Raw genomic sequence first — 13,560 nt, 5'->3', positions numbered from 1 at the left:
TAAACAGCACAATAATTCAGTGTACAGTTCCAGCCAACACTTATCAATGTATTTCCTATAACAATTAAGCGTATTTTAAAGAAAGTGGAACAGTATGTGCCATTTAGAAAGTTTCTCTGAAAAGCTCTACTGAAGTCAACTCGAGAGCTGAATGTGCCCATCCTGAGTGAAAGCAACAATCTGCTCATTAATGAGAACAATTAACCTTTCCCCAAATAATTCAAGGTAGACACAAAGAGAAGATGTACCTCTATTGTGGGGTGAGTATTATGCTTATAAGCCGTGTACAGAGGAAACTGAATCTGAAAGATTTTTGCCACACACAGCAGCAGCTTCTCCTTCTCATCAGTGTTCCATAAGCTAAAAGCATCCGTGCTCTTGGCAGGCTCCTCCTCGCTCAGGACACAAGTTCTTGCAGAATCAAACTTCTTCTCTAGAGTTTTTTGTCGTTCTCCATTCTCTTCTTCATGAGACTCTCTTTCTACATTCAGGGGCTCATCAGCATGATGGCTCTGCTCTGGCCACGTTGAATCTATATTAATAGTGCAATGTTTACAGAGCTGGTCCCGCAGAGCTTGGACTTGGGCAATCACTAAGTTAATAAGCGCACAAACTACTTGGTTAAAGATCTCCAGATGTTTATACTCCTTGAAACAGCACAAACATTGTCTGTAAGAAACCAGAAAAAAAAAATTAAAATTCCTACAGTTAGAATCAGGTGGGTACTTAACCAAGAAAGCTCTTCACATTAAAACATTTTAAACAAGTTATTTGGCATAATCATAAAATAAAGGAAATCCAAATGAAACAGACTCTACCCAGCAGCAAGCGGGAGTCACAGAACCCTCCTTAAGCCTTGAGAACACCCCATTATTTCCAAATCCTTACCAAAACTATGAAGTCCCTATTATCATTTAGCAGCTGCTACAGCAAGTAAAATACAGAAAAGAAGTCTTGTGGGCAAGGTCACTGTGCTACTGAAGTAGTCACGTTTTTCAGTATGTTTCTGACTCCATTTCCTCATCTGGTTTTCTCTATTGCTCTTTACTGCAATAAATCATCCTGACATTCTTGTCAGCTGGGTAAGAACTCATTATTGCTATTTTCAAATCAACAGGGCTGCAAAGTAATTTTATTTTTAATGGACTATTTAAGTTCACTTCCTTTATCTGCATTTAGATGGTGATCCCATGCACACTGATATCCTTTATCCATCTAGGAAAAAGCAGCTCAAGTATCTCCAGTACTTTCTTTACTTGACAGGCCCAGAGATCATTCCCCAGCTTATCTATTGACACACTGTAAAAACTGCAAAGAACAAGAGGGGAAAACTCTATACCATCCCTTTGAAAATATCATAAAATAATCAATTAAATCATTAAGTTCAAAAGCTCTACCATAACTCTAATTGTGGGCAAGGACAACTATGGATGCCAAATAGATTCTCAGGGCATAAACCCCTGAGGTAGGCACCCTAAACCCATTGTGTAGGAACAGCTGCTTTTTCCATCAAAACAAGCACCTCCCTCAATCTGACAAAAAAGGTGGAGGATATTCCTGCAGAAGGATTTAAATCCTGGAGAACACAGAAAGGAAAGCCATCACTGCAGTGTCCTTACTCACTGGAGGACAAAACTAAGGCTCCATGCTTGTGACAGACTCTGGAGATGGACTCTGCTCTTTCTGACCCTAACTCTACCCCACAACAGAACTGCTGCACAAACTGGGAGCTGTCTTGCAGCAGAGATGTTCATCTCCTGTCAGACAGAGAACAGTGGACTCCAGTCCACAACCAGAGTTCTCAGATATTAAAATAATATAAAGATCACATGTACCACTTCAAAAAGAAATCAATAGACAAAAGACAGGGCAAGAAATCATCAGTAAGTAGGAATTAAATTTTTTTCTGCCAACACAGCATTTAGAGACTGGGATTAATAAATTATAAGTTTTAGGGGAAAAAAAAAATCAAGAGAACTCAGAGCTATGACAGGTAGAGGGTGCTGCCTCTCTTGATGGAACACAAACATGCCCTTGAGCTACAGCTCTTAGAGCACATACTTTTTGAATACAGATGTTTATTCTTTTCAGTGGGTTAGACAAAAAGGTAACATTCAGGATTCCCTAATTCCAGCACAGTGACTGAAGCATCTAAACCCCTTTGTTCCATTTGTGCAGGAAGAAAAATCCCTTTAATATTGTGTAAACGGAGCGTGCCTTTATCCTTGTGAAAAAACATTCTGGTTATTTACTTGCAAATGTATTTTGATGCGAACAAATGACAACAAGGGACTGCAGGCAAAGCCCAGTGTATCCTCAAGCATTTATCCTGGGGGAAAATTATATTCAACAAGTCCATCACTTATGTTTAAAAATTACTGCCCCAACTGGGAGCAACAAATCATCCTCAGTAACAATGGGAACAGTCTGGTGACTTCTCACTACTGGAGAATTCTCATCTAAGAGGTATGTGCAAAACCTCCAAGTCTTCCTCTGTTGGAATATGGAGCTCACAGGACGAAGAGCTCCACCAAAAACTGAGGAGATAAGAAAAAAAACGAGCATGCTAGTTTTTTGAACATAACAATTTCCAGAAGAGAACTAAAATGGAAACACTACATGCAGCTGGAAGAAAAAGGTGCTCTTCAGGAGGAGTCACCAAGTGAGCTTCTGAAGGAAAGCAGAGATTTAAACTACAGCCAACAAAGTAAAAAGTAGTTCTTAAGGTAGGTCTCAAACCCAAAAGGAGTAGAACTCTCAAAAGCCCATTTGGCAGAGTAGAGACAAGACATGAAATTAAAATTAAAATGAAGTAAAACTCCTTCCTGTGGCCTCTTTGTTAGATTCTCCTTCAACCACCTAAAGGACTGTTCTCCAGGCTCTTCCAGTATGAAACCATCACACATATGAAAGGTAACAAGGAAACCAAAAGAAAATAAGGAGTTAAATATTATCCAGTCTTTATTTTTTTCTTCAGGTTGCATTTGTCAAGCTGTAGAACAGAACAAAACTCTGAACAGATGATGACCTAGAAAACTGGGTTGCAATTGTTTTCTGACAAATTTGGCATCTAGGACCTGTCAAGAAATGTCAGGAGTCTGGTTTCTGTGCCTGCTGTGTATTTTGATTTAAAAATTCCCTCTCTGTGTCTAAAAGCACATGGCAGAAAAAAATAAACTTGGCTTATAATTTTTGGGCAAAATGAGGAAGAGGAGGTTTCCTACTTTCAAAGGTATCCCAAATGTGACATTCTATTTTTTTCTTCTTTTGAAGCCTTCTAAATACCTGACTAATGTTTTCCAATTTATTCTCTATGCTTTTCCCAATATTACTTATGATTAGGTGGATTCAGTTTGGTCTTAAAACTACTGCTACTAAATTCCAAACACTTTCACTGTAGATTCTTTCTAAAAAGTAATATCCACACATTTCCTTGTGCTGGAAAAAAATAAGCAGCTGTGAAGTAATACGTCATTATATCATAATGATGATATCATTACTTTAAAGAAACAAGCTCAAAACACCAGTAATTTAAATACTAGATTAAAAGGAATAATGTAGGTGATTTAACATAAAAACATGCAAAGCATTTTCTTTATCAGTTTAGTAGCTATGGGCTGCAATCCTTCATCACCTTGACTCAAGAGTATTAGAACATGCAGAAAAATTTAACATGATGGTTCCATTCAGTCACCTTTTCTTAAATCCTCCTTACCCTACCCTGCCTCTGCAGAAGATGGTCACAAAATTTCATGTTAAAGCAGCAAGACACATTGTTTGTCACCACAACAGAGCTGTTTGTTTTTCTACACAATTATTACAGCACCCAGAATGCCAAATGCATTTGAAACATGCTTTGCCCAAAATGCACTGGGTAACAAGTTTATTTTCTAAGTAGTAAAACAGTCTTTATTCTCCAAGTATCACTTAGCTACACACAAATAATTTGCTAATTCTAATCACTCCACTGTATTTTAAAAAGGGAAAACTGCTCTTGAGATCCAGCATCCTCAGCATTCAAACTCAATCCAAAATTACCTTTGTGTCCATGAATTGATGTAAGCAAATATCTTGAGGGCATGTTCCTTTCTGAGCTGCAAATTATCGCCACCTTCAATATCCGATACTAGAGAAAACAAAACCATAAACACGTTAGGAGGGAAAAACCCAACATGCAATTGTTCTGTTTTTATTAGAAATTAGCTTTGATAGCATGAAGCATAAATACTTCACTGAACCAAAGCCACGTAGATTTGGTTAACAAAGGCTTAGATAGATGCAAGTGACTTGAAAACTCAAAAGTGCACAATGTTCTTGAATACCACTGCAAAAGTTTGTGATTGAGAACACAGCCTTCTCATAATCCTATTTTTATGAAATAAAGCTTATTCCTCATAAGCTTTACTGGGAACTCCTGATGGATGTGCACTTTCAAGTATGAACTTTGAACAACTTTACCTATTAACCAGATGCCTTGGGTTTGTTGGTTTTTTTCCCCCAAGTTTTTAAATGTCTGCATTTGAGATGACCCTGAGACCTCAACTTCCTTTTCCTGATCAGATAAAGACTGAGAAAAACAAGCAAACAAACAAAATCCATACCACAACAAAACTATCAAACTAAGAACAATGTGCTGTGTACATATAAGGTTATTTCAGACTGAGCTGATGATTACTGCTTTCAAATATAGACACATCTATCATGACATTTAACCATAATGAATCACTAATTGGCAAAATGATAAAGGCTTACCACATTTATTACAGAAGAAACCAGAACAGTTCTGTACCGAGTTCAAACCCTGAACGCTTCACTGAGGGATTATCAAATGTCCCACTTCCTTCTAAAAATGCTTCTACACTCCAATAAGGCCAACATCAGCAGGTCCACAGCTCCACTCACACAGCACTCTATAATATCCCAGGGCACTGCATTCTGCCTCCTGGCCACACACCTTTCCCCAACTACCAGTGCACAAGTCTTGCTTCCTCCCTGCCCTAAATTTCCAAACATTTGTACAATTGCTACACAAATCAGGGTCAGCATTCATTTTGAGTGGATCTTTGTCTCTGCAACACATCCGAGTTTTCATCTCCACACTTCAGATGAAATTTCAAGTATTACACACTCACAAATGCACTTTGTGGGAAAGGTTATGGAGTGGCAGTGAGCTTTTCAGCACCCCTGCCTCAACCTCCTCTGCAGCCTCAGCCTTGCAAGGTCTTGTGTGATCCATCCATACAGTCTCCAAACCTAAAGCTAATGAAAGTCTGTGGGCACGGAGCAGAAAGCCAAGTTCAGAAGAAAACCACTTCACAGAATAATCACACCAAACGAATCCTCATGACTTCTTTGAAATAAGGACATCACGTATGCACATACATCCGTATTTTCATATTCATACACATGCATACATACAAATAAAAAAACATCCCAAAAGCAGCCTCTGAACACGATACCATCCAACTTTAAAAATCACTTTTCTGTCTCACTCCTATAGGGCTTTGAAGATCCTACACAACACTGGGCAAAGCTCAAGATGGAGCAGCAGACTCAAAGATGGGTATCACTCAATATCCCCTTTTATTTTAAACACCACAAATTACCATGACAGTTCACTTTCTGAAAGCCAAAGCCCAGCACTGAAGAAATCAAGAACTCCATCACACAATTTAGGTCAAGCTTACCACAAAAGACAGATTCTTAGCTATAGACAGTATCCAAAAAAACAAAACAAAACCAACCAACCAAAAAACACAACAAAACCAACCAACAAACAAAACTCCCCAAAAAACACAACAAACCTTGCCCAGCATCAAAGGTTCATAAAACCTTTGTTTTCTCAATTTTGTGAGCATTGTTTCACTAAGATGAATTCCTTCTAACTTGGCAAAAAAAAATAGTTGACAATTTAGTAGCAACGAAGCTGATTTTACCTTGTAGGATCTTCCACATACACTTCTAACACTCCCCTCACCCCCACATCCCCCAGCCCTAACAATCAGACAGTAACTCCGACTGCCAGAGCAACCTTTTCATTGCTAAAGTTTCAATCACTCCTCAATCTCCCTCTTTGAGATTATAAAGAACTGAAAGTTAAGCAAACTGGCTCCTTAAAAGCTACAATTGCCACGTAAAGAAGACAGAATAGAGAAGTTATGGAAATACTGAAACTAATGCCCCAGGTCAAAAAATAGGGAGGTATTTGCACAAGTTGGAGAACCTGTTATTTTCCTGTTTATGTATTCGACACCTCACAGCACTGACCAACTTTTACTGGTCTTCTTTATTAATCACTGCTAATTAATACAGCAGCTACAGACATGATTTCCCTTCGGGTTTCTGTACCTAGAAATAATGCTGGGTTTATTCCTGGAAAGACAGGATGCTCCAAACAGGAGGAACCACACTGAGGCTGCAGTTTTCCACGGAGCTTAGCTAAGTGTGTGCCATTACCAAAAGGGGCAGTGACACATGTGGCTTCTCCTCCTGCACCTCACTCAGCTCGAGTTCTCTTTTGCTCCTTATCAGAAATTATCTTGTTCAGTTAATTTGCGTCCTCACAACCAAAATTTCAGCCCTAGGCCTTTGAGTTCCTCTGAGTATCAGATCTGTGAATGCCCTTGATTTACAGCACCTCTGTTTAGGGGCACATGCAACTCAAAGTACAGATCCAGCTGGTTCTGAAGCAATTCGAAGATTTTTTTAATTGAAAAAAGTACAGATTTAAAAGCAATAGGGACAAACACACTCATTGTCATTGCTGGGCATCTTCTGATTTCTGACAGCTCGGTAAGAACTTCCTTACTGCACGATTTCACTTCCAAATGATGGTGCCTGCCTCTCCTTTTAAATTAGTTCTCTTCTGCCTTGAAGAGGCCAGCAGTTAAAGCAGACTCATTCATTGAAGAATAAAGCCTGTCCTTTATTCTCTCCCATACTCCAGCATCCTGCCATGCCTCAGAACCTCCTCAACCTGCTGCCTCCTCACTTTCTCACACTTTCACTTCTTCAAATTCAACAAAATCGTGTCAAACTTTTCAAAAAACTTCTACTGCACCAAGCCTCCTTCCTACAAATTGATTTGTGAGATGAGACTTCTCCCTAGCATCTCACACCTTAGACAGTGATTCCCAGAGGACGCACTAAGGTATCCTTGTGTCCTCTAAGAGCCTCTGAACCTCATCACAGCGGCAGCCTGAGTGCTCTCATGAATAAGAATTGATAATATGTGCTCCAGGGCTTTCCAGCCAGCCATTCCAGGGTCTCTAAGTTTCTGTCCCAGCAGTGGCACTCCAATCCTAGGCTCAGCTCCTTCCTATCTGCAGTGGCTGCTTCCTTCTCCAGGCACAGGCAAGGCAGCAATGTTCGAGATGCTCTCCCTCCCCATCACTGAGCTCAACGTTCTTCTCCTTCCTTAAATTTGCTCTACCAACTCTTTCTTCTCAGTTAATGCCTCTTAGACCTTTCCCCCCTCCAGTCCTTCCTCTTCCCTCTTTGGCTGCACACAACCAAACAGCTTCACCCTGCACTAGATCCAATTCCACAATCACTGTATGCCAGGTGAAGCCCACAGCACATCGGCCTCCACAAGTACACATTTCAAACAGCATCAGCACTCCCGCAGGAACCCTGGGGGTCAGAGTGGCACCAGCACAAAGCCAACTGGCCAATCCAGCTGAAAACTACCCACACTCTTGTCGGCTTTGTAAGCCATGGAATACTCAGGCTGGCACTTGGTGAGCAGGGGAAGCTGGGAAGGGAGCTGTGAGGAATGTGGAGCTGGGAGAAGTAAACACCTTCAGAGTAAACAGAGTTGTAAAATCGCCCCGCCTCATGTGGAGCAACTTCACCCCACCATTGCTCATCTGTGGGCAAAGATGTGGTTACTAATAAAGTCCCAAACTTTATTAGTAACCAGAATACTGCAGGCTTTAAACACACAGAGGTAACCAGCTGAAAGAAGGAAAACTTGGATGCAGGTAAATTCCAGCTAAACATATTCTACCAATGTAATGCAGAAAATGGGGTCTTTCCACATACTTGCAAGGGCTCATCTCACTGAGGAGTCACAAGATGTTTTAGAGATCTTTTCATCACAGTAAAACCACAGAACAAAAAGCTGAGCTCATAACTAACCTGATTTAACATCTAGTGTGTAAGTTTTCAGATATTCCTGAAAAAAAAAAAATCAGACTGACCTAAAGTGTAATTGTTTATTCAAGTAGCTGATAAGAAGCCAAAACATACCATGGTCAAAGTAAAAATTTAAAACATTTCATATTAAAAAGAAAAAAAAAAAGATCATTTCCTTGCTGTTTCCCCAGTCTCCTGTTTTACTTGGCTAGCTCTAAATGAAAACTTGGGTGATTTTCCTAATCTTTCACAGAAGGGTGATTTGCTAAAAGTGTGTTACAGTACTACAAACACAAGCTCTCCAACTCAGAAAAACTCCTATAAATAAATTGACTAAACTAAGAAAATGACGGAAGACGAGAAAAGTCAAATCAACTGCAAAGAACAGGGCAATACAATTTCAAAACACAACTGTGGCCAAAGGAAGCTAAGCTCCTAAGTGCATTTTTAGCAAGAACTTGGGAGCTAGAGGAACACACTGTAATTAGACCTCAAGGACAACCATCACGCAGGGAATATCTTATATCCAAAGGTCACTTATCATAACAAGTACAAAATCAAATGGCAAGCAAAAATAATCATTTTTAAAAGCATACTTTCTCTACTTTCAGCAACATCACAGAGTCAGAAGTAAACAATGCAATACTCTAAGATCTGTAACTGTAATTTCTCCATATTCCAAACTGTGACGAGGTCCAGTTGCATATGGATTGTGCTCCCTCCTCCTCCTCCTCCCCCAAGCCTCATCTGATATCAGCTTCTCATGGGAAAGACCAGATCACTTGCAGAATGAACATTATTCTCAGAAATTGGTCACTGATACAGAATAAACAGAGGAAATGAGCCACACACTAAACAAAACAGCATTAAGAGCAATAATGCTGATCTTGAAAGAAATTTATATGTATATATATATATAAAAATGTATAGCTTTTATTGTGAGTACCATTGCTCACACAGAGAACCAGCACATTTTTTTGCAATGCACTGAGATGTTTCCAGTGATTAGTAGGAGTTCTCTTTTCCTTAGGATCAACAGCATGTAAGATGATATCCACAGAATTCAGCATCTCCCATTCTTCTACTTCACCTATTAGAATTACTTTTTTTATTATAAAGAATTCATGACAGGCTTAGGTTGATTCACCAGAGTTCTTCCTGACCTTTATGGATCCATCTTTGACAAGTCTTTAAATGGACACTGTCAGCTTGAAGTTCAACTGTCCACACTTCCCTACAACTTTTCCAAGAGGAAAAGGTCTTCTTTCTAGCTCTTAGTCTCCAGAACACAAAAGCAACCCAGAATACTGACTAGATACATAACCAGAGAGAAACACACCCGCAGAATGTACTAGGAAATACAAAAAGTTAATTCTTTGGAATTAGAAACACTTGTTCAAATGCCAGGAACAACCAGAGCTGTAACCCCAAACTCTACTGCAATAAAATTCTATAATGGCCTGGGTAAGGTGCTTGAGTGCCTGTAATGCTGCCTTGATGATCACACTCATCACACCTCTAGAGCATTACAGATAACTACAACCATCACCATCCCGTAACACACCTCAATTCATTTTAAGTCTACACAAAACTTTAAACTTCTTGTATTTATAAATATTACAGCTTGGTAAATAGATTGCTTTCCTGCAACTCTTTGACTGTGAAGTATGCAAACATTTTGAAGAAAACATAATGGCTTAAAGACATGAATTAGCAACTTTAGGAGTCTCATTTCCTTAGGGAAAAACCAAACTCTGATCGTGTCAGACCCAAACTTTGGAACAAAGGCAATTTAAATAAAACTGGCAAAGGGTTGCAAATCTAAGCAATACTGTGTTCTTAGGAATGGAAATACAGGAGCTACTCAAAAGAGCAAGGAAAAAGCAGTTTCAACTGGTGTCCCAGCTGGTTATTTATTTAACACCTGAGTAATTCCTCACAGCCACTCTGCGATCAGAAGGGCCTGAGGAGTTTTAATTCAGTATTCCAGTGCACAGCACAGCTACACAGAGAGAAGAATCAGCATTGGCATGTTCATCAACCAGACAGCATTTCCAAGACACAACTTCACCAGAACAGAGCAAATTGGCTGACCTCAGGTAACTGCTGCCTTTATCTTCTGTTTCTCTGCAAACACCAACAAGTTCTCTCTTTCAATCTCTACGTTTCCCTTCTCCAGCAAACACCTGTTCTCCTTTAATCATAGTAAGTTAATGCAGTCTGGAGCAAAACAGCAGCAGCTGGCTCTGGGCAGCTGTATGCAATTCAAGGATTGGCACCTTGCAGAAGTGATGCCATCCTGAAGTTTTCATCGTGCCAGGCCACACCTGCTTTGAGTAAAAATGCCCCTTCAGAATGGCTGCAGATGTCCGCCTAAACCAAAAAGAAGTCCTTCTTGAGAGCATCTTCAGACTTCCACCTTCTCAAAGAGAACTTGCCACAGCCACTGCTTCCAGGAACTGTTCCACCTGTTTTAAATGCAGCCAAATGCCAATTATCAGAAGATACCCACATTAACCCAGCACACTGGAGCTGGTTCTACCCAGAACCACAATCTAAATAAACTCTTAGATACAGCATCTCAAGTGTAGAACTTCTGTGCTGCAGCGTGAGCCAGGCCAGGCCCAGCAGCAGCACTGCACCTTGCACAACATAAAGCCCAGCCTAAGTTACAGCACCATGTCAACTCACTTCCCCCACTCAGTGAGCCACAACGCCAAGTTGGCCAGAACTAAATCCACAGACACCCAAGAGTGGAAATCTGGCCAGAATAAGATGGGAACATGAAATGCCTAACTGAGGCTGGGCTATGCCAATGACTGAGGAACAAGCAGTATCCCATGCAGCACTGAGTGGCATGGATACAGAGGAGACTCTCATCACAGGCTCAAGGAGCAGAACGAGCTTCCATCCGTGGAACACTGTCATGCACAGATGGCCTTTTTGATCAACCACCAGGAGGAAATGGGTAAGACCAGCTTGTGGGATATCCGACTGGGAATGGAATAAACTGGGCCAAACGGCATCTGGCTCTGGCTCTGCTGGCCCAAGAAGATTGACCAGGAGTCTCCAAATGTCCTTTTCACACCCCCAGCTTCTCAGAGGGCTCCCTGGGCCCAGCATGGCGGCACAAAGCTGTTCCTGGCCAGTGGGATGCCCAAGCTGCTGCATTTCCATGAAAGCCTGGCAGGACAGCAGGGCTGAAGGCTGGGCCCAGCAGTGCTCATCATCAGCACTGGTTCCATATCAGACAGAAGGAGTCTGTGAAAAGATCTGTGGGATCTCTGCACTGCACCTCCTAGTGCTTCTGTTATCTTGGGATTCTCAGCAGCCAAGATATTGCAGTCCTCCCTCTCCAGGGAAAGGCAAGTTACATATTGCTAAGGGGAAAAAAAAAAAAAAAACCACAAAGCAATTTCAAAGCATCTGTGCCACTCACTGGAATTGTAAAAAAAAAAAAAAAAAAAAAAAAAAAAAAAAAAAAAAAAAAAAAAAAAGTCTTATTTCAGAGTCCTGTTTCAACTCAGTATTGTGAATTGTCTTTGACTCCAAGACAAGATGTTACAATTCTGGGAAGATTGTTTTTTCTTTGTATTGAAGATGTCATAGTTCCTCCTTTAATTAAGAAAAACCCAACAAAACAAAATAAAAAAACCCAGCTCAATTTAGGCAGTATTTCCACAATCAAGTCTGCCTGACATCACCAAAACACATACTAGATGTGGAAAGTCAGGCTGCCCATCATAATATTTTGACAACAGCTACTGCAAGTTTCTTAAGGAATCAATGCAGGATTGGACAAGCACTGCATAATTTGAGCATTTCCTAGCATATCACTAATTATCCCAAGGTAAATTTGAAAGCTAGGGCTGACAGTGTCAATGCCAGAACTACTGCTCAGATAAAGGATTGCTCGCCTTCAGTTTACAAGAGAGCACTTACATTCTTTCCTTTCAATAACGTAATGTATCGGTACTTGAATGACTCTGGGTCTGAAGAATTTCTCTCTAATACTCCAGCCCTGAACTTCTTCTAAAATACTGCTTTAAGGTAAAGACACAAAACTCTATCAAACTTCTTTATAAATAGAACAAAGATGTAATTGCATGAACAAGGTTCCAAAAACTAAAGAGGTTTTCTATTAGCTTTAATTAAAAGTCGCAAGGAATGCAAAAATTAAAATACCTACTCCAGGAAGCGTTCTATTTTCAAGAGAGAACTTTGCAAATTAGTTCAGCTGTACTACTTGGCACGCTGTGAATCAGTTTCAGACAACAACAGCAGCTTTCCCCCACAACCAGAAAGAAAAGGCCCACGACTGAGCCACCCCGGCCCATAAGAAGCAACAGATTACCAGTAGATTTAAAACAAAAGCATGTAATGACTGTGCTCCAGGTTTCAGGGACAAAATCTGTGAGAGGCAATTATGATTAATTCATTTCTTACAGAGTATATTTAAGCCTGCTTAAACAAGGAGATGAGAGGTAAATGGGCAATGGGTCATTATCCTCAATGGAGCTTGGGGCAGCTCATTGAAAGCCCAGGAAGAGCTTTGCTCAGCATTTGAACTCCAAGGCTTTATTTGTTTCCATCAGCACAGGTGCAAGCAACACTCATTCACAAAGGACAATCAAATCCTGAGAAAGGGCAGGCTATAGCAATGAAGGCACTGTCTCTCTCAACTCTCAGTTGTACACTCAAATTTTGCATTCCTTTTGTGCCAGATAATCTGCATTTAGTGATTCTCTCAAACACATGGTGTGCTAGGTAATATATTGGCTAAAGCAATTACAAAATTTTTAAAAGCTGATCAGTTGACAGAAGTAAGAGAAATGAATGATGACTGAAGGCAATGCACAGGGTCCATACAAGGATATCCAAGACAGCAGTTAAGTCCCATGACAAGCATCCCCCACGACCAGAAAATGCATTTACAGGTGCCATTTTGATATAAACAAATGTTTTTACAGGTCTCATATCAGCAAGAACACATGGGGCAGTATCTGTAACTATGGCTACACAGAGTTCAAGGCCAAGTCACTCTGGAAAGAGTCAAACTGGCACTGTTGTGCAGAACCACCAGGTTTCCAAGACACTGATGGAAACTGATTTCAATTGACCAGACTGCATCTACTCCAAATATCACATCAGCAGATCAAGCCCTGACACCGAGGACTTGAAATACTCTGGCACAAGTTTCACTTCAAATATTAAGGAAAAAAGGCAGCTCAGAGGCAAAAGCATCTCAGCCCTAAGAAACCAGCAAGAGTTTGTTGTTGGCTGTGAAAGAAGTCAGAGACCAGCTAACACAAACAAGGACTTACCTGACTGTCCTTCAACTAAGCAGGAGAATTTACTTTTACCAAGCTTTTGAGCTCACACTGCCCAGTGTTATCCTCTAACAGCTCCAAAATGCAGAAATAA

At 40.4% G+C, this 13,560-nt stretch overlaps 1 protein-coding gene across 2 annotated transcripts in view; it reads right to left on the bottom strand.

The window, feature by feature from the left end:
• LOC136359692 (ubiquitin carboxyl-terminal hydrolase 34) overlaps positions 1 to 13,560 on the bottom strand; it is a 111,809-nt gene that overhangs the window by 90,568 nt on the left and 7,681 nt on the right. For both annotated transcript variants that reach the window (XM_066316560.1, XM_066316561.1), the window contains exons 2-3: positions 4,039 to 4,126; positions 249 to 669 (exon numbers count right to left, since the gene is read on the bottom strand). In XM_066316560.1, coding sequence (XP_066172657.1) covers positions 249 to 669; positions 4,039 to 4,126 — 509 coding nt within the window. The remainder of the gene's footprint in view (positions 1 to 248; positions 670 to 4,038; positions 4,127 to 13,560) is intronic.

The sequence above is a fragment of the Sylvia atricapilla genome, chromosome 3 (genome assembly GCF_009819655.1).
Source record: "Sylvia atricapilla isolate bSylAtr1 chromosome 3, bSylAtr1.pri, whole genome shotgun sequence".
Classification (NCBI taxonomy): Eukaryota; Metazoa; Chordata; class Aves; order Passeriformes; family Sylviidae; genus Sylvia; species Sylvia atricapilla.
Note: the sequence above shows the minus strand (reverse complement) of the source record. Positions and strands in the feature narration are given on the sequence as shown.